This window comes from Astyanax mexicanus, chromosome 5 (assembly GCF_023375975.1).
Source record: "Astyanax mexicanus isolate ESR-SI-001 chromosome 5, AstMex3_surface, whole genome shotgun sequence".
Taxonomy (NCBI): Eukaryota; Metazoa; Chordata; class Actinopteri; order Characiformes; family Acestrorhamphidae; genus Astyanax; species Astyanax mexicanus.
This window is the reverse complement of record NC_064412.1, coordinates 13629361-13651237: the sequence shown is the minus strand read 5'-3', so window position 1 is coordinate 13651237 and position 21877 is coordinate 13629361. Positions and strand designations below refer to the sequence as shown.

Sequence of the window (21877 nt, the reverse complement as noted above, 5' to 3'; positions counted from 1 at the left end):
AACCCACAATTCACCTTTTCTGTCCAGACAGGGTGTCAGAGGTTGACGTGCGTGCCCGCTAAACTCTCCCCCCGGCTGCCCTGTAGTGAAAGAGAGAGACACGCGGCTGTCCACACTGCTGCCTGTCAGAAAATAACCCCCCCCCCCCCTCTCCCCTTCATCCCTTCTTCCCCTCCGCCGGGGCCTCTGTTCCACACAAACACGCATTTACTGTGCCGTCCTAAAGGAAGCACCCAGTCACTCTGATGAGAGAATGCACTTTCAGTGTCTTCCTGCTTTATAGCAGCTCACGCCCCACATCACCCACTCCTCCTAGGCTCCCTACACTCCCGGCTTTATCAACCTTTACACGTCTCCCTTACAGCCACTGCTGCATAACATTATATTATATATTATAATACATTAAATAACTATACATTTATGTAATAATTCCATTTATATTCGGTTTATGTGCTACATTTTTAAATGTGCTCTTCTAATTTTTCTCAATATAAAAAAGACTGTACACACAGCAGCCACTGCTTATTAATTTATTAAAGTCATGTAAAGACTAACATCATAATAAAAAACACTTCTCCTCCTATGATTAATAATAAGTACTTAATGTTTATAATGCTTAAAAAACATGAAATGCAGCAACAACAAAAAAAACATGTACAACAGGCAGATATCATTATTTTCAATACAATATGCAATATGGCATTAATTAAAAAATTAAGTACATTAAATATACATAAAATAAACATGGTAATTAAATAAATACATGCTTTCAGTTGCTTTTTAAAGCTGTTCATTTTAGGTGTCTGGTGAATATCAGAAAAATGTTGGGTGAGAGAAGAAATAATCAATTCACAATTAAACGCTTTTGTTAAATGCAAGTGCTCAGCCACGTTTCAGGCAGACCGCCGTCCTCATGGGCCACACCACTACACACTTCAGCAGGCTGCTTCATTTAACGCACCTCTTTCAGCTCATCAGTTCATTAGTGAGACTTTCCTGCAATGAATTCTGAGTGTTAGAAGAGGGAAAACTCTAATCTCTGCAAAAAGTGGTGACCTTTTGGAAGTGTTAATGATGAACTGTCTAACACTGCCTGCTGCATTCCACTGCTGTTTACGGACGCTTGTTTTTGCAAGCACATTGCATTTACACATTGCTGGAGAACTGCACCTGGGGAGCAGTTTGCTGTACCTTAGTTGTGAATGTTAATGGAAGAAAAGGCGTTGTTCCCTGCCTTCCATTTGCTGTAGGTCTAGAGACTTGAACCAGCAACCTCGCGAACCTAAGCTGATTAAATGACTAGTAAACCGTGGATACACCTAAAATACTGTGGGGTTAAGAGTGTCAGCATAAGAGACCTGTGTTTAGAACCCACAACCAACAGTCCAATTGTCCTTACTTCAGTATTGGCCAACTAATCTCTGGAAATCCTTTTAAAACAGATCGAAAAGGGTGTATTGACAAACGTGGTGTTCACTCTATATTAATGCTTATTCTTTTTTATAACCATCAGTTTCCATCTGTGTATTTTATGATTTTCCTTTATTAATAAACCAACAGCAGTTTTTACTGCAGTGGACTTTCATTGAAAGTCATTTTTAAGAGATGGACTGACACCGGCCGTGTCTTTTTTGTCTCCAGCGTTTGCAGAGTTACAGACTGATATCCATGAGCTGACGCAGGAGCTGGATGGAGCTGGAATCCCCTTCCTGGATTACCGCACTTACGCCATGAGGGTTCTCTTCCCTGGCATTGAAGACCACCCTGTGCTGAAGGAAATGGAGGTAACACACACTATATTTATTTACATTCACAGCATTTTCCTTCCCTCCAAATAACTCCACACCATTATCTTCACAGCCATAACATATGATGGCAGACGCAGTTGACTGTCTTGCGTGTGCACACTTGCACACCGATGCCTACCGCATCTCAAACTGTATAATTGCTCGACTGGATGTGTTGCCGTTGGATCCCTATTCATATCTCTGGTGGAATCAGCTCTTGCGCTATATGGATCAATTTCTTATTATGCTGTTATACTGACTTGCAGTCCAGGACCTCCCCAGAGACCCACATGCATATTTCTGCTTAAATGCTCTTCGAAATATTGCAATGTATTATTCCTCTCACCAGTTAGGAGCTGCCAGAATTGGGTAGCTGCTATGTGTGTGCGCTGTCTCATTTCCCCTGTGTATATGTGGCTCTAAGATGTTGTGTGCAAAGCAAAATGAGGAGGCTAAAATGGCTAGTCTCTTAAAGCCTCCGTCAGGATGGTTTCAGGGCTTTTAAGGAGTTTTTTAGCGCTAAATTGAATGCAAATCTGCACGGCACTGTTAACCTACTCAGTCTAAGCCCACACGGCACAAAACTGGATGATATGGTTCCTCTTAGTCACTGAATTCTTACTAATTCTCTGAATTCTATTAGCTGGAATATGTGCTCAGGTTTAAGCGGGCACTCTGATTGGTCTTTACTTTGCACAGAGGGTCAAGTCTTGTTCTGAGACTTTGGTCGGCTCCATAGACTGACTTAACTTTCTGAAAATGTGAGTAGTAGAAACAATTGGCCAATTAGGCAAAGTGGGATGTGAAATATTAGTCATATTAAGTTAATTCCTTTCATTTGGCTGCTCATTGATTTTGTAAGTAAACACAATGAATAAGGCAATTTGTCAGCATTTAGTCAGGTAGGCCTGTGTGAAGGAGAGGGATGCGGGAGTCGAGAGGCAGAAAGATGTAGTTAATTAGCAGCAGGGGGGTGTAAAATGTTAGTCATCTTCGGGTTCGATTTAATAATGACCTCATTCAAACGGAGTAAAATAGAGCCTCTTTATTACGCTGACAAGTTAACAGTGTCCCCAGTCTCTTCAGCCTACCAAGCTTTTTCTGCAGAAGCCAAATGTTACGGCTTATTAGCCGCACTAACTCAGTCTATATCAATAAAACAACCCCGCTGTGAATTGAAGATCAAAAGCAGCTCTCAAGAATAATGACTGTTCTGGAATCAGTTGGATGAATCTAACACGGTGTCACTTCCGCGAGCCATTCCGCCTCAAGAAACATGAAAAATTAAAACCGCCCTCGAACCAAATCCATTCCCAGAGCATCCTCGCTCCAGCTTTAAAAACTGAACTCGTGCTTCACCTCCTGCTCTCGGTCACCCTGCTCTCTCTGTCTTTCCTCTCTTTCTTCTCCCTCCTCTTTCTGTCCCTCAGGTGCCGGCCAACGTGGAGAAGGCTCTGACGCTGTTCGGGCAGCTGCTGAACAAGAAGCACTTTTTGCTGACGTTCATCCGCACTCTGGAGGCGCAGCGCTCCTTCTCTATGCGTGACCGAGGCAACGTGGCCTCCCTCATCATGAGCGCCCTGCAGGGGGAGATGGAGTATGCCACAGGAGTGCTCAAGCAGCTGCTCTCCGACCTCATAGACAAGAACCTGGAGAGCAAGAACCACCCCAAGCTACTGCTCCGCAGGTACTTGTGTCCTTTAGCTTACGAGCCAGCCTTCTCCTTATTGTCAAGAGTCTCTGCTGTGTTTTACAGCATATCGTGACCAAGAACCAAGTCCAAAAAGAGTTAGATCTTGCTCAAACGCTCATCAGAAACACTTTGGATTTTGATCCCACAACCCTGTGAAAGCTCAACACTCTTGTATAATATAAATATATAATAATCATACTGAATATATTAATCTGTCCTAAGGCAGAGAAAGTTTAGCTCTTGTACAAGGGCCCAACTCTGTCATTAAAAAAGTTTTATACTGGCATTTGATACATTTATATTAAGTTTATATGGACACTCTCTTTTTAAGCAAGACCCACATTCAGATCTAGACCCAGATTTAGATCCTCCTTTATTAATAGTTTTTTTTTACAGATAAATTCTAATAAATGATCGTGGCAGCCTCTTGCAGTGGAAATCTTGATAAATAATAAATATTTCAGAGCCAGATATGTCTGTGGGCTTTTCACAATCACATCCCCCTACATAACCACACAAAACAGCAGACTGTGATTGGTCATTTTGCTCATTAGTCAGACAGCCTCTTCCTTTTAAAGTAGGCAGTTCTTGGCCATGTAAAGCAGCAGTGAATAGCACCTGATTTGCTGGCAACAAGCAGCAAAGTCTGGCTTGCAGGATTAAGCCTCAAACAGTCAAGTTTTCTCAATTATTTTTTTTTAATAGCATTCCTAAACCACTGCAGTGATGCAGTTTGCACAGTGCTAACTGCTCTAAAATAAGCTTCTGTGTTTGTTAGCTACATTAATCTCGTAGCTCCAGCACAGAACTGCGAACAGAAGCAAAGTTCAGACACCAAGCCTGTCTGGGCTGATTGACATATTTGATATATTTGGGGTAAGAGGGGGGAGTTGTGGGCGAAAGCGTTGCTTCAAAGCTAGTTCTTTTGATTATGCTTTTACATGAATTGAAGCCTTAGGAGGTCCTTTGTTATCCTTCCTCTCCCTCTGCTGCCGTTGACACACGTATCTCTTCTTTTCCCTCTCCTCTCGCCATCCCTCTCCCTCTGTCTGAGAATATTACACACCTGAGCACACAAGCTCCCTGGAGAGCAGGAGAGAGAGGGGGAGAAGAAGAGAGAGAGAGAGAGAGAGAGAGAGAAAGGTAGAGGGGAAGAAAGGAGAGAAAGGAGAAATAGAGGCTTGGAGCTAGTATGTGGGTTGGGGGATGACAGGGAGTGAAACATGATGAGAACGTGTGTTATTCCTGGCCTGGGTGGAGAGACAGAGATGCAGTTTTAAAAAGATGGAACATGGCAAATAATAGCAGTTATTTAATAGCAATGATTATTCAGAGCTAAGGAGATTGAACGGGTGGGCGTGGCTCCACTGCTTTTAATGGGTTTTACCAAAAATTGGAAAAGTAATTACAGATATTGGAATTGTGATGATTATAACCAATAAATCACTACTGGCTCACACGCTGCCTCATACAACAGAGGACATGGTTTGATTTCCCATTCAAATGCAAATGTTTCTTCAGTACAGATTTTCTATTCACACACTGTTAAAAAATACCTATAAAAATACAAAAAAATTGCTGTTGACCTAGACTCACAATTTTACATTAACTTACAACTGTGTAAAATAGTTTTTGTGAGAAATATTTAAATAGAAGAATGTAAGGCAAAAATCGTAGTTAAAATGATGTAGTCATATTAGAAGATACAATTGGCTTGGGCCAGATATTTAAACTTTATTTGATTTATTTGTCTATACAAATAAATGTTACACATATATGTTACCCATATATTTGTGAATACCCCTTCTAATGAATGCATTCAGCTACTTTAAGTTTCACCCATTGCTGACACTGATATGCAAATAATTGCACACACACACACAACACAGCTCATCTAGTCCCTGTGGGAGAAGTCTTGCCAATAAAAGAGCCCTATTAACACCATGCCTAATATCAGGCGTAAGCTACAGGGTTGTAAGCCCACTAGCACTGAGCTGAAGAGCACTGAAACAGTCTGAATGCAATCAAATCCTCACAGCAATGCTTCAAGATGTAGAAGAAAGTCTTCCCTGGACAGTAGAGCACTAGAAAGTGTTACTCCAGCAAAAGCAGGATCAAATCTTTTTTTTTTTACATTCTTGCTTTTAAAAGTAAAAATAATGAATGAGCAGTGTTCCAATACTTTTTTCCAAGTAAAGGATTTTTCAGGCTACACTTTTCAGGCACACTTAAAATCCTTTAATTTTCCCACAAATAAACAGTGTAATTCATAATCTGGTGCGCCTTATCTATAAATTCTATCAAGGAGCAGTAAAGCCACTTCGCTTAAGTGCACAGTTATAAGGGTGAGGTTTTTTTTTTTTTGGTGAAGTTTCTCCAGCACTAGCATTAGCATTAGCCGCTAACCGCAGCCTTGGGTTTCCAGAACACTCATGGTTCCTCAGTCTAGCGCTATGAGGTGGCATTTATGTGCCGCTAGTGCTGTGGTTAGCGGCTAATGCTAATGCTGCTGCACCTAGCCTTAGTGCTGGAGAAACTTCACTGAGAACTCACTCTTAGACAAAATATTAGAAATCTAAGCTTACTGTAAATAAATAGAAGCGCTTTGCTTACCCAAATAAAGGAGAGAAATCTGTGTAGCTTAACAACCAGCACTCATTTGACTTTACAGTCACAGTTGTAACAGTTTTGTTTACTTAGCTTCCCCCAGTTTCCCCATTAGAAGGGAGAAACATGGCGACATCCTTGTTCAATTCGATGTAGGCATCCTTACTTGTGATGCTTAATGCGCCTTACGTTAGTATGTTTCTGTAATATTTGTCCCAAATTGTTACAATTTTTACTGTGGTAATAATGTTATATGTTAATGTATTGTATTAGTATTGGTTATATATGTGAACTTGAAAAATACTGAATATCGCCATCAGCACAGCAGATAAGATGTATTATTAATATTGTTGTTATTATTGCTATTAATGTTATTATTATTATTGAACAAATCAGACCTAAATCTTAACATCTGTAAAAGCAGTGTGACTGAAAAAGGAGTCCAACACTGAGCATAAAGTTAAATTCAGCCAGGTTGAATGTACAGTTCAGTTCTTCAGTTTCAGGCCTGTAGGGTCGGCACAGCTTAGTGATCTCCTTTCTTAAACCAACCCGTTTTTAACTGCCAGATTTAATGGGCGTGTCTTATCAGGTACAGCACTTACAGTCACCGGCCCTCCAAAGCCTGAAATGTTGAGTCCTGATGTACTTTGGTCTGGAGCCCGTTCTCTACAGGTACACCCATCAGTGTGCTCTCAGCCTCCTCTAGAAGCTCCACAGTCAGACTGTTGAGAAAATAGGGTCCAAAAACTGATACAGTCTGAAGCGAGAAAAGAAACTAGCTCTTCTCCAACTGGCTATTTTCTCAGTCTCTTTCTTTGTCCTGAAGCTCGCGCTCTGCTCTCGCTCTTTTAAAGATAGAACTGCCTCATTTTTCTCTCTCCACCACTCCTATCTCTGTTTCATCTGTCTGTGGGTGAGTGAGTGAATAATTAAACAGAGAGAAGGAGAAAACAAACAGTTTTCCCCCCCGCACACTTCTTCCACTCCTCCTATCCCCCTTCGTTAGCAGATTAGCGCTAATAACGTCCGCTAATTACCCTGCCTGTTAATTAGCTTCATTCCGAGGGACTTTTGCGAGGGTTATTTTATGCAGCAGGTTTCTGCTCGGCTCGAGAAGTTAGTGAATTCATCTAATTGGTGCGTTTCTTAATGAAGATTGGTGGCTTGCTTTGGAGAGAGCAGAAAAGGAGGAATTGGTTGGGTAATATTGCTAATTCATTTGTATGCGCCGCTGTTTAGCGTTGAGTTTGCTAGCGCTGGTGGTGGCAGCAGCAGCAGCACAGTGCTGCAGGAGTGGAGCTAAACTGCTGCTGCTTGAAATGATGTTTAGTTGTCATGAACAGAGGTGCACAAGTGTGACATAACTGGAGTACATAACTGTAAATTACCTACAATCTGGAAGCCTGGTGTTCTAGGTGGTTCTAGAATCCTTAACCCATAAATAGATCAGCCATGTCTAATGTGTGAAACTGGTAGGTATAATGGTTTTAATGGGTTTAGATATGTTATATTAGAATTAGAATGCAAGACAAGAAATAGAACCAACTATTATATCAAATATAAAACTGATTATACATCATTAACAATAATTATTATATCTAATACAAAGATATGCCAGATATCACAAGTTAGCAGTTTGTAAACTGATCATGAAGTGTTACCTCAGGGGTAAAAATGGTTTGAAAACTCCAATTTCTGTATATGTTTTGAGGTGTTATCTTGTTGGTAAGGTTGAACACTGGCTAGTGGGCTGAGACATTCCTTTTTTACCTTTTTGCTGGCAATTATCATTCCAAAATCCATATCAACTCAAGCTTTTATTCTTTTTTTCCCCCTAAAGCTTTTTCTTTAACGTACAATATTATCACGCCCTCTCCACATTCACCTTCCTCCAGATAATGATTTGCTTGAAGAAAAAATGGAGTCAAAGTTGAAGCAAATGTGAACAGGCACCATCCTCAGTCCTTCTTCTCCCCAACAAAGTGCTTCCTTTTACAGGATGTCCTCTCAGACTCTTTATTTCTCCTTGGCTCACTTTCCCCGAAGCTTCAGATATCTTGATGTCACTCGACCTAAAGGGCTATACCTCGATTTGTACTGTGTGGATCTGAGTGTCTGACATTACTCTTCTTCTCCTCTGTAGGACGGAGTCTGTGGCTGAGAAAATGCTGACAAACTGGTTCACCTTCCTGCTCTACAAGTTTCTGAAGGTGAGTGTGAATGTGTGTGTGTGTGTGTCTTTGTATTGTGTGTCTTTTTATTATGTGTGTGTGTGTGCGAGGTGTCAAGTGTGCGCCTGTCTAGATAGAATTCTGTACATGTACGTGTATCCGGGCTGTGTGCACACTTTCGGGTTGTGTGAGAACATAACAGCTTGAGGTCCCTAGTGTTTGGGTATCCTCTGCTGACCTTGGGTGCTGTGCAAAGGCTTATGGGAGATTGAGTTCAGTAACAGTGCGGAGTCTACCATATGTCCCTGGCAGCAGCACTTTCTCAGACACACAAACTCCGCCAGCACTCTATATATAGTCTCGGTGATGTCTCTGACTCCGAAATGAGGCAAAATTGAGAGTTTCTTGAAGTAAATTACCAGCCAGATGGTTATAGGAATCAAAACGAAGCGGCTGCTCGCGAGATGCTGAGGCGCGAGGACATTTGATTGTGCCTGAGATTCAGCGTTCAGCAGAATTTCGCTCTGATGTTGAGGTTCCTTTGGTGCGATGGGTTAGGGTTTGGGACTGCGGTTTTCTCGCTGCACTGTGAATTAGTAGTGCGCGTTAGCACAAGACCATGACTAAGCATTTTGGACGAGCAGCTGCAGAACAGTTATGAAATGCCTGGTTTATCATTTTTCTTTTTTTGTACCCAAACATTCCGATCAGAAAGTGAGCAGCCTGAACCAGACAGTGTGTCTGGCTATTTGAGTGTGTTTGTGTCTGTCTCATGTCTGTTGGTGCTCGTTAACAGCTGTCTGTTTAATTAGCCCCAATGCTAACGAGCCTAACGAGGCAGGCACATATGGTGGGGGTTGGTGGGGGAGAGGCCCAGAGGGGTACGGATGCCAGCGAGGGCCACTAGAGGCAGGATGTGTCTGGGGACATGGATGATATGATGTTTTCTGTAGACTTTTCTGTAGTTGGGGGTTATTAATAAGAATCATTTGCGGCTCACAGTAACCCCCCAAACCCAATACTTACTGCCTGATTAGTTATCAGGCTTAATTGAACCAATTATTGCTCATTAATTGTGGATCGTTTGGCCTCGAGTACACACACTGTCGAGCATGGGTCCTCTCTCGCTATGACGAGACACTTTCAGAGTGGGTTAGTGGTAAGAACAAAGTTTGCGAGAGGGAAAGTTGGAGAGAGAGGACGTGAAAGGACAGGAATAAAGACAGATTATTATGAAGTGATTGTTAATTAATTGTGAACAATTTGGCTGCCAGTACACACTCAATCAGTTATGGGTCACTGCCCTCAAAGTCAGAGGTGTCAAACGTTTTTTTAGGTAACTGGCTACATATTACACTGCACTATGATGGCTAGTGGGCCACTAGTGTTTTTTTTTTTTCTGGGAAATCACATTATTCTCTCTCTTCTTGTTTTAAAAGGAGACATGCTTTTACAGCAAATGATAACTAGGACACTGACTTACTAGCTTTTAGCACCCCTTATTGCTTCTCTGTTAAAAACCTCTCCAGTCAACAGTGAGTTTCAGGATGTTTTGGGCATATGTGGTTCACAGGGTTCTCCACAGACAGCTAGCTTTAATAGCAGTAGCAATTTAGTAAGCTTTACAGTGTGAGCAACATGAACAGTGACCAAATTCATGCATAATATTTTCTCATATAAATGGGCAACCATGGCCTAAATGTTAGAAAAGCATAAATGAGAAAGAGTCTGTCTCAGATTTGTCTTTATTTTCTCATATTTCTTATTCTAAACCTTCTGGAGGAAGCTGAGAGGAAACCAATAGGTGTACCAGAAGGTCACTGGTTCGATCCCCTGAACTGGCAGGAAGTGGGGCAGTGGAAGTAAAGGAACAGTGCTTTCTCTAACCTCAGCATTAATGGCTTTATGTGCCCTTGAACAAGCCACCCAACCCCCTAGTTGCTTTCCACTCCAAGTGTGTGTATGATTTTTAATATTCACACTATTCATTTGAATTAATTCATTTGGTAAGAATGTTTTAGTGAGTGTACATAGTGTGTTTTAACCATAAACACATTTTTTTTAAATATATACTCATTTAACTGTACTGTTATCCTTACATTTACCAAATCCCTTATTAGTGTCAATATGACCCCAAAATTCTACACCTTGGGAAATCATTATATCCATACTGTTAATGTATATGTTAAATTTAATGCGACAGATATGTTAGCTTATGTTATGAATTCATGAATTATCAGTGGATTTTCCATGTCTAGTTTGCAAGTATTGTATCAATGTGGAGTTTTTCATTTAAGATTATATAATCGATATTATTTAACACAGGTCTGTAAAATACTGATACAGGTCGTCGTAAGAACACCAGTGTGTACAGATATGTGCAGGACATTGAAAATGTGTTATCGTGTTATCAGGTTGACCCAAAACATAATAGGTGGATAAAACAATGGTGAGTGCTTTAAAAAGTGGTGGATGAAATTCTGGCCTGTCTCGGCCTGCGGGGCCTATGTTGAACACTCCTGCTATAAGTGGTTCAGTGATTTGCTTCTACTGAGGAAAAAATTGCTTTGTGCGTGAGAAAATGAGAGAACGAAGGTGAAAGGGACATGAAAGGACCGAGATGGGAGACGGATTATTGCTGAATTATTGTTTATTAATTGTGAACAATTTGGCTGGCAGCGTGCTCGCGTTGTCAAGTGCGAGTCTCTACCCCCTTTTGTCAAAACGCTCTCTCGGTTGAGTGCTCGCTCTCTCTCCACGCAGCGAGAAGCAACTTTGCGGGAGAGAAAATGAGAGAACGGAGGTGAAAAGGACATGAAAGGACAGAGGTAAAGAGGGGAAACGAGGGAGAGTGTGGGAGAACGGGAGAAGTTATGGAAGACGAGGATGGAGGTGGTGCGTGGGAAGGAATAAGAGAAGCTCGAGAGCGAGAGGGGGATTGAGGGAGGGGGGCGGGCCCAGCGTTCGTCTCATTGCCTGTTTGACACATTTCATGCTCTGAAGTGCTTCTCCGGCACTTTCCTCCACAGTCATTAGCCTTCTATTAACCCCTCCATCAATCGGCCCCCCCGTCTCCTTCTCAAATGCACACACACACACACACACACACTCCACGGCTCGTTCCTGCTCGCTCTCGGCTGCTTTAGTAAAAACTCCAGGGAGCGACGGCAGCTTACACTGCTTCCGCACTGTTTTTGTTTTCCCTGACTACAAGAATTACTCAGAAGTCCTGGAGGGCTCTTCCGATAGACGTATCTTACGCCTTTATCTCAAACCTGGGATAAACCACTTGCCCTCGGTTTGGCACAGAGGAAATGGGCCACTTCAGAACGAGTATTTTGGCAGAAATCGTAAATGCTTTGCGGAACAAAGAGGACGGAGTCTGGAGAACATTACCCATCAGTGAGCCCACCCCAACCCCCACCCCACCCTCCAGTGGGCTGTGAAGGAAGAGCTGAAACACTGAACCAGCAGAAATCGCTACCTCCCCCCCTCCCTGTGCATTTGTTGTGTTTCTGAGTGTGTGTTTCTGTGTGTGTGTGCACCCCCGCATGCGTGTGTGTGTCACGGACTGATTGGAGTTTAATACACCTCCTGCTCTTATGATGGGAAAACAGTTTAAGTGCTGAGAGGCGGTGATGGCCCTCAGCTGAGCTCCAGAGCCATTGAGACCGGTGCTTAAGCAGCCAGAGAGAGAGAGAGAGAGAGAGAGAGGTATGAATGTTACAGATGTGAATGGAAAATAAACTGTATTTCGGTATGAAACACAGCAGAACTGTACTCTATTGAAATAGTCTATTCTCATGTGCTCTCATGTTCCTTGCTAATAAGTGTGTGTGTATGTGTGTGTGCATATTTCTGTGGTGTGTGTGTGTTCAGCATTACAGTGGGGTTCAATAATTGAAATGCTCTTGTTTTGTAAATTTTGTTCTGTGTCATCATAGTTTCATTCAGAATTATACAGTATGAGTTTGATTCAGTATCATACATTATGCATTGATTGTTTCATGCAGTATAAATTCGATTCAGCAACAATTAGTAAAAGTTTGAATCAAAAACATAAAGTTTGGGACTGATTCAGTCTCTATGAGTCTGATTCAGTTTGATTTGAGAGGATCATTTTGTTTAGCTGCTTTAAGTATGACGTTGATTCAGTTACATAAAGAATGAGTTTAATTCAGTAACATACAATATGAGTTTAATTCACTCTCATACACTAACTTTGATTCAGGCTCATATATTGTATGAGTGTTTCTACTATTTTGAGAAACATGACTGACCTATATAAAAGGTCTCATTTTTAATGCAAATTCTTTATTTGTTGATTTGTTAAGCATGTTGCCGATGTCTGATCATGTTTAATAATAAGTGTACAAACTTTCATTTAGAATAGTCATAAAGATTGAACATGGAAAGTAAGCATGCATTTTATACAATATTTACATTGATAAATAACTGTTCAGACAGTGCAGAATAACGTTGCGTAATGTGACTTTTATAGTGATGAAACAATATGCTTTTTAGAATATAATAGGTATATACCTAGAAGACTCATTATTGGTGTAGATTTGATACAGGTAGAGCATAACTAACTCTGTTTAATAACCATTTTTACTTTGTTAATTTTGTAAATTATAATGATAATATAATATAGTATAATATATATAAGATCGTGTTTGCTTGTTTGCAATAGAATAATTTTAGTATTGAAATTACACTCACTTTACAGTTTACAGGTTTTCACACACAACCATTCATACTCAGCACTCATCCACACACCGGTGCAAAGCGGCAGCCAATAGTGCACAGCGTACTCTCAACCGGAAACAACTGTCCATCTGGAGGACTGTATCGGGCACTACAGCATTTTTATCCAGGACAGAGTGCCAATACATATCTGGGCACAGTCATACATATGTTTACACACACACACAAACGTACATACATACCAGATCATTTTAGAGTATTTAAATTTTCTGGTTTGTTGGAATGCATTCACCCATTTTATTGAATTGCTAATGTAATTCTTGATTTATCACTCTGTTGGTGTTTGTGTGTGTTTGCAGGAGTGTGCAGGTGAGCCTCTCTTCATGCTGTACTGTGCGATGAAGCAGCAGATGGAGAAAGGCCCGATAGACGCTATAACAGGAGAGGCGCGCTACTCTCTGAGTGAAGACAAACTCATCAGGCAGCAGATCGACTATAAGACTCTGGTCAGTAGCTTCACAGTGTGAGCCTGGAGCACCATCTTCAAGCACAGCAAGAGACACATCTTTAACTATTCTCGCATCCCTACCACCCCACTGTGACTTTTGATCTAGCATTACGGCTATGCTATTGCTTCACAGTTACAGCACTGAGAGTGTAGGAGGACTGCATCATAGGAACAAGACAAAGTACTAGTATTGCTGTTATATTGCTACAGATTGCCTTACTGCATACTGTTAAATATCAACATGATTTCTAGATTAGCCTGTATCATCTGAACTAGAATACTATATTATTGGGTTACATGAGTACCTTTATAAATGAAGGCACTCCTCTGGACCTGTGAGGGCCAGATTGGGAGACCTCCTCTTTTAATGTCTCTTCAAAAATTCATGATATTAAAGAAGAGTTTAGCCTTCCTTTTTTGGGTTAACTATCTCTACTTTCCAATGAAGGCTTTCTACTAAATTTTGGAGCATCGCTATAAGGATTTTATTTAATTTTATTCAGCAACACAAGCTATAGTGAGATCATGATGTTCTCAACCACATGCTTACAACCACAACTCAAACATCTCAAACTCCTCCCAAGAACATAGTTGGGCTGCTCATCAGCTCAATGCTGGGGGGCCTTGTCCTCCTCTAGCTCATGCTTGGTGCTAATGTCTGCTCCAGATAATCAACTCCAGAGCATGTTTCTCTACAGGGACCATTTCTCTATATTACACAAGCTGTGTGTAACCTAAAATAGCTGAATTAATTTAATACAAGGTGTGACCTCAAACATTTATTCATATTAAATCAGGATTCCAAAATCAGGTGTTGCTATAATGATTAACAGTCGATTCAGAGATTTTCCTTTGAAGTTAAAATCTAGAAAACTGCCCCATAAATATCTTGTGTCTGATATAATGGTCAGTGCCCAATAGTGTTTTTGTACAATAACAAAAATCATACTGTAACTGTTGTATGTATCAGTGAAGATGCAGTATAGTGTTTAGTCTATACCGTGAAGCTCTAATTGGCTTATAATTGCTCTAATGATCAGATCGATGCCGTTAGTAGATAGATAGCAGTAGTTATGAGCTGCTTTGTCATATTAGAGCTGGTGGATGACATTTAAATGTGATTAATGAGAATGTTATTTCCTATGTGTCTATGAGTCAAACAGGCTTAGTCAGATACACAGCAGTTCAGTCTGAACTCTGATATCCGTGTCATTGTTGGCTGTTAATTAGAGCTGGGTTTTTGATTGCTCTGCTCTGTGTTCAGACGCTGCACTGCGTTAACCCGGAGAACGAGAACGCGCCAGAGGTGACGGTGAAATGCCTGAACTGTGACACCATCACTCAGGTGAAGGAGAAGCTGCTGGATGCTGTTTATAAGGGCAGCCCGTACTCTCAGAGACCAAAGGCTGGAGACATGGATCTGGGTAAGAAAGAGAGAGTGAAGAAGGGAAAGAAAGACAGAGAGAGGCGCAAGGCCAAAGGGCCCTCATTCCAGAGCTGTTTAAAGGCATAAGCATGAAAAATAGATGACAGAATCAATACTGTAATATAACGGAGAACTATAGAGTCCTCGACCTGCATGAAAGTGAATGGCCTTCAATATGACGTTCCTTGAACTCGTTTGCTCGTTTTGTGTGTAGAATGGCGCCAGGGGCGAATGGCCAGAATCATCCTTCAGGACGAGGACGTTACCACCAAGATCGACAACGACTGGAAGCGGCTCAACTCGCTCGCGCACTACCAGGTAAACCACCTGAGCGCTTCCGTACAATAGCAACATTCTAGGCAGGCTTCACGCCCACAAAGGGAGCCGCGGCCAAGGCCCGAAAAAAGCTCTCCCTGCACGACCAGGTTACCATAGCAACATCTCAACAGCCTAGCACACTGCCAGGTAACCATAGCAACACCTCAACATGTTACCATGGCAACAACCACAGCCTTTACTTCGGCAGGCAGACGCTTTAGCAATGCTTGATAAGTCCTCGCAGGAGTGTTCCAGTAGCTGCACTCAGTGTTGATTCTCTCTCCTTCTCTCTCTCTCTCTCTCTGTAGGTGACGGACGGCTCAGTGATCGCTCTTGTCCCGAAGCAGAACTCTGCCTACAACATCTCCAATTCCTCCACCTTCACCAAGTCGCTCAGCAGATACGGTACGCACTGTTGATTCGATGCCTGCAGCTTTATCACCTCAACTAACCACAGCAGCAGCAGCAGCGCAGCACAGGCATGACCAGTAGCTGGATGCTTAAGCAATGCTAAATATATATTTTTTTTATTTTTATACAGTGCTCATGCTCTCAATATTACTCTCTCTCTCACTTTCTTCTCTTTTCTCACTCTACATCTTTTCTCTCTTCCTCATACTCAGGCCCAATCCCAATTAACCATTCACCCCTACCACCTCACCCCTATGTTTTTGCCAAGGGTTATGGTATTGGGGGTGTTGGGGCTGGGGTGTTGTTCTTATTGGGATAGAGGGGTGGGGTGAAGTGTTTAAGGCTAAGATTTTTCCAAATAATTTTTTTAGATGCACACTTCAAATAGTGGGTTATCCAGAAATCAACAGCAACATGGTGCTATTGCAAAAACTTAAGAAACTTAAGAAATATTTTTTTTAACTATTGCATTATCTTCATTTAATCTTGCATTTAGTTTCAATGTATTATTATTATTATTATTATTATTATTATAACAGACCTTTTATTTGAAACAAGCTTAAAAAAATTGCAAGTAGTATATCTCGGTAGCTACATTTATCATTCCACCTTAAATGATGCAGCAGACACATTCTGACATCTGAGGCTGCTATAAATAATTTAAGGTGGAACTGTAAAATACAAACAAGAAGCTAATGAACCACACGAGTCACGCTTGAAAACAAGGGGTTGGGGTACGAGTGAGAAATTAGATTGTGCCGAACTATCGCACACTTTAGTCTTTCTCGTTCTCTCTCTCTCTCTCTCTTTGTGCATGTCTCTCTCTTGAGGCTCATCTAGAGGAAATCCGTTTTCCTCTGTGCTGTATCCTGCAGCGGTGTGATTTGATTGGCTGGTGCAGCAGCTCAGGCTGTCAAACTGTCGATGACAGACATTTAATCCAGAAACACTGTGATAGACTGAGAATATGAAAGAATGACATGTCATATTAGTGACAGTAAGGAGTGCGGCTTTTCTATATGAAGTGAATTCTCTCCATCACTGAAATAAGCTTTATGTGGCAGTTGAACACTTCTCTCTCTTCTCTCTGTCTTTGTCTGCCTCTCTCTTGCTCTTATTCTCTCTCTCTCTCTCTCTCTCTCTCTCATATAGAGCTATAATGACAACTGACTGCCTGCTTGTTTTTTTTCTATCTTGTTTGACCTCTCACCTTGTTTTTCTCCCCCTATTTTATCTCCCTCTCTATCTCCCTCCTGCACACACACACACACACTCCCTCCACTCTCACAGAGAGTATGTTAAGGACAGCCAGTAGTCCGGATAGTCTTCGCTCTCGGACACCCATGATCACTCCGGACCTGGAGAGTGGAACAAAGCTCTGGCATCTGGTCAAGAACCACGACCACTCTGACCAGAGGGAGGGAGACCGTGGCAGCAAGATGGTGTCAGAGATCTACCTGACACGCCTGCTCGCCACCAAGGTAGATAAGACACAAAGCCACACTTGCACACACTCGGCCACACACACAAGCAGTGTTTTTAAAGGTTTAAAATCCCATGTTTAAAATCACATAGAAGCATTGATCTCGTTTTGAGTCAGAGAAATTGACCGTATTTGTATGAATAAACAATTTATTAACCTATTGTTATTCCCTAAACATGTTTCAACCCTAGAAATACATTATGTGGACAAAAGTATTGAGTATTATAAGGCACACTATAAATGAACGTCTATTTTCTGGTCTATTTTCATACATAAGGCACATTTTAAGAGACACTATAAGGAACTTCTAATTCAGCAGTTCCAATTCTCACTGCTTAACTAAGTTAAGTAAAGCTAAGTAAACAAAATTGTAATAAAAAAACGAGCGCTGGGTGTAAATCTACACAGATGTCTTTATTTATTTAGTTTATTTTGGTGAGCAAAGCGCTTTTGTTTATTTACAGTAAGCTTAAATTTACAAATTTCTCCAGCACTAAGGCTGGAGCATTAGCATTAGCGGCTAACTGCTCCAGCAGTGCTAGTCGGGGTTAGAAGCAGGCTACAGGCCGATAATACTCACCTCTGAACAGAGAAATAGGGAGTTAGCGGCTAATGCTACTGCTACTCCAGCCCCGGTGCTGGAAAACTAAACTGAAACACCTGAATAACACTGAAATTTGGGGGAGTGCCTTTACTGCTCCTTAATACCTGACTGTTAAAATGCATACATAAGATGCATTGGATTTAAAGGCTCACTGACAATTTTTGGAAAAATACGGTATTAAAAAAGTGTTTATTCTGCTTTTGTTGGTTTAAATTCATACTAGACTTTGGAGCCTCGCTGTAAGAATTCAGTTGCGTTTACAGACAAACACATTAGTGAGGTCAGAATTCATAGAAAATAGTCCTCTCACTTTAACTCTCAACTCTTTAACTCATCCCAAAAGTTTATGGATTAGATCCCACTATTTTATCAATTATATAATTATATAAGTAAAATTTTCTTTTATGCAGATTTTTTTCCATATGGTGGGGTGTTTCTTTTATACTATGATGGTTTTCCTAAAATTTTATTGCTTAAATAAATTGAATACATCACCTTGCCTATATTATTGCAGTATATACTGAATCGTAAACCCTGTATTATACATATCTTATCTCCAGTAAACAGTTCTTTCTATTCTGGGCTGTAGTTTGTTTGAATCGATAGTGCTTAAGTTATTATTGAGTAAACTAACAATTAAAAAGTCAAGTGATTTCAGGCATTTGACAGTTAGTGTATATGCACGCCAGCGTTCCTGTGTTAACCCTATTTTCTCTGCGTGATTTGTGTTGCCGATCTCCATGGCCGGTTCGTGTTGACCTTTGTGTGTGAAAGGCTAGTCCCTGATTAACATTTAGCAGCAGGTCCGGTCTGACACGCACCACTGTATCTTAATTAGACTGGTGACCTTTGCTTATCGAGCTGTTTGGGAAAAGCCAGGTCTCTTTTTATCTCATCTGTAGTCCTATCTCCTGACACTGTAGAGTTCTCTTATTGAGATGTCTCAGCTTTAACTGCTTATAAGCAGCATTTCCCATAATCCCCTTGGCCCCCCAGGCCACTATATAATGGGGGAACTGTATACAACATAGGTCATGTTTTTCTTTCTGTTACTTTACAGCACTGATAGCTCAATAAAGGGCTTGGTGTGGATCAATAAAGCAATCGACAATGAAATTAGATAGCTTAATGTTTATTTTTATTTTGAATCTTCTTCCTTATTTATGGGATCTGTTTTTATTACAACAGGTTAATTAATGTTAGTTATTTTGTTCAGTGCGATTGTATTTGTACTTTGTTGTATAACAGTGTATATCTCTCTCTCTGTCTCGCAGGGCACACTGCAGAAATTTGTAGACGACCTGTTTGAGACCATCTTCAGCACGGCCCACAGAGGCAGCGCACTCCCACTTGCCATCAAATACATGTTTGACTTCCTGGATGAGCAGGCTGACAAACACCAGATAACAGACCCAGATGTCCGACACACATGGAAGAGCAACTGGTTAGTGTGTGTTAGAGTGTGGGGGGGTTGCTTGTGTGAGGGTGTATTGGGTGACTGTGCATGGATGATGCACAAAGTCTGTATTGACATTAGGGCTGTAACTTAATTATTACTATTGATGGATAAATTAAATCATCTCTAAACTGTTATTTGATTAATGAACATTTTATTTCTATATGAGCACTAGGGCACTTTTAGTTTAAAGGAAGCATCTCATGAACCTGGATAGCAGCAGCTCGCTCATATTTAGCCAACTGAAGATTCTTCACAAGAGGGTGATATTAGCGCACAAAAAGCATGTGTCCTTGTTAAAGATGACAAAGAAAGTTTTATTTAAATATTTTACATTCTTTAAATATAAATATAGTATGTATGTGAGTAAGCATAGTTGGGGGCATAAATTCCAATTAACAAGTCTGTTTATAACTAGGCATGCAACAAATATTTGGCAACCAAAATTGTTCAGCTGAAAATGGCAAAAAATATATACATTCCATAAGTGAAAAGGCCAAAAAATGTACGAAACAATGGTGTTTTTGATGATGCGATCAAATAGCAACCAGCACAAGGCACCCTTTGTAAATGTACAAAACAAGTCACTGTGTTTATTAAACTGCAATTTGTACAAAAAAATATTTGAAAAGCAGGACAACCATTTTTAAAGGCTATTTAATTTATGGAACAGACACAAAAAGGGACAAAATAAATGAAAATAAATAATCTTTATCACTATTTAGCCTTCAGATTTTTTTTTGTTTGTTCTATTACAATCTAAAATGTGATTTCAGTGCATCACTATTTACCACCCTACTGTTTTACCTCAGAATAAAACATGCTGATTTTTCTTGAGCAGAGGACTTGCAGAAAAGCTCAAATAAAATCAATAAGCTCTGCTTCCATAAACACATGCATCTCTCTCCGCAGTTTGCCGTTAAGATTCTGGGTGAACGTGATCAAGAATCCTCAGTTTGTCTTCGACATCCACAAGAACAGCATCACAGACGCGTGTCTGTCTGTAGTCGCTCAGACCTTCATGGACTCGTGTTCCACATCAGAGCATAAGCTGGGCAAAGACTCGCCCTCCAACAAGCTGCTCTACGCTAAAGACATCCCCAACTACAAGAACTGGGTGGAGAGGTAGGCCTAGCATTCAGCCTGAGCACGTAATGTTTTAAATAGTTCATTTTATCCAACAATAGAGATACTCAAGCCTTCTCTTTCTCTCTCTCTCTCTCTCTCTCTGTCTTTTCCAGGTACTATTCTGATATCTCTCGGATGCCGGCAATCAGCGATCAGGATATGAGTGCATATTTGGCAGAGCAATCCCGCCTGCACTTAAACCAGTTCAACAGCATGAGTGCCCTGCACGAGATCTACTCCTATATCACCAAGTACAAAGATGAAGTAAGCACACATACACAGCAATACCCACTCATCATACTGAGATGTCTTACCTAGCCTCAGCAGGGCTGGTATTATTCTGCTGGAGTGTCGTTACTGCCAAATGGAATCAGTTCAGCATGCTGCTTTCCATGCTGCTGCAGCCCTCCATGATGTACGAACTTGCTAATATGAAGCTTGCATGTTGCAACTGATATTATTAGAACTAAAACTCCAACTAAAAAATAAAGATAAAATGTACATATAGAACATTATATAGTAGATATGCTCTAACTAGGGCTGGACAATAATTAGATACTAGTATTTAATCATAATAAAAAATATTTCAATAATGATGATATAGAAATGAATAAATGAAATGTGTGTCATGTTGTGAGCTTCATAACTGAAGAACAGAGTAGCATACAGACATGATTCACACACACACACATCATATCAAACAGCCGAGCTTATTGTATCTAACCAGTTATCAAAAGTCAGCGATTAATTCAGCCTTAGCATCGGGGCTAACGTGCACAGTCAAGGCCAGCTGCTGTGCTTGTCAGCATGATGGGTTAAACCTAACAGATTCCAGATATCAGTTAGCATTGGAGCTAACCCGCTATTCTAGGCCCACAATCAACCGACAAATACATGCAAGTATTCTGAGCTTCATAACTAATGAACACTGCAAACTTATTACAAACCTGTAGACCTATTACTCATCATAGCAAACAATAGAACATACCCAAACTGTTGTCAAAAATTAGTGATTAATCCAGCTCAGAAAAACAGCCTTTAGCCAGCTTCACTGCGGCTAAACCGTTAATGTAGGCTTCATAATTAGAGCCTTGAGTTTTCAGGCCAGATCATATTAATAATGAAAAAAGGAATATTAACAAATAATTAGGAACAGTTTTATTTTTACTACAGACTGTTTTATTTAAACTTTGCATCAAAATATGGTCAAATAACGAAATTCTGTTTATATTTGCATTGATTTTTTTAAGCATGTTAAACAGGGTTTGTTAATTTTATTATTACCGAGCACACTCCAGCTCTTTATGTAAATGTCTTAAAGTGTAGTTACTCTTTAAGGCATATTTGAGTAACTTAGAATCTCTCAAAAATAACCAAAATAAACAAAATCCAATATATTGGTCTAGGGTTGTAAGATATATCAAGTCAAGTAGTTTTATTGTCAATACTGCATATGTACAGGACAGTATATATGAAGTATATACAGTATATACCACATCTGTTGCTGACTTCTGATGTTTGACACGGTTCTGTGTCTTGATATTGGAATTATATTGTGTTTAACTGAAATGAAGA

At 40.5% G+C, this 21877-nt stretch overlaps 1 protein-coding gene across 2 annotated transcripts in view; it reads left to right on the top strand.

Moving 5' to 3' along the window:
• plxna1b (plexin A1b) overlaps positions 1-21877 on the top strand; it is a 253907-nt gene that overhangs the window by 225684 nt on the left and 6346 nt on the right. For both annotated transcript variants that reach the window (XR_007439320.1, XM_022675699.2), the window contains exons 21-31: positions 1642-1784; positions 3218-3474; positions 8234-8300; positions 13328-13474; positions 14741-14900; positions 15117-15220; positions 15529-15625; positions 16922-17112; positions 18993-19162; positions 20087-20299; positions 20416-20566. Coding sequence is in view for 1 of the 2 variants with exons in the window: in XM_022675699.2 (XP_022531420.2) it covers positions 1642-1784; positions 3218-3474; positions 8234-8300; positions 13328-13474; positions 14741-14900; positions 15117-15220; positions 15529-15625; positions 16922-17112; positions 18993-19162; positions 20087-20299; positions 20416-20566 (1700 nt within the window). In the remaining variant the exon portion in view is untranslated. The remainder of the gene's footprint in view (positions 1-1641; positions 1785-3217; positions 3475-8233; positions 8301-13327; positions 13475-14740; positions 14901-15116; positions 15221-15528; positions 15626-16921; positions 17113-18992; positions 19163-20086; positions 20300-20415; positions 20567-21877) is intronic.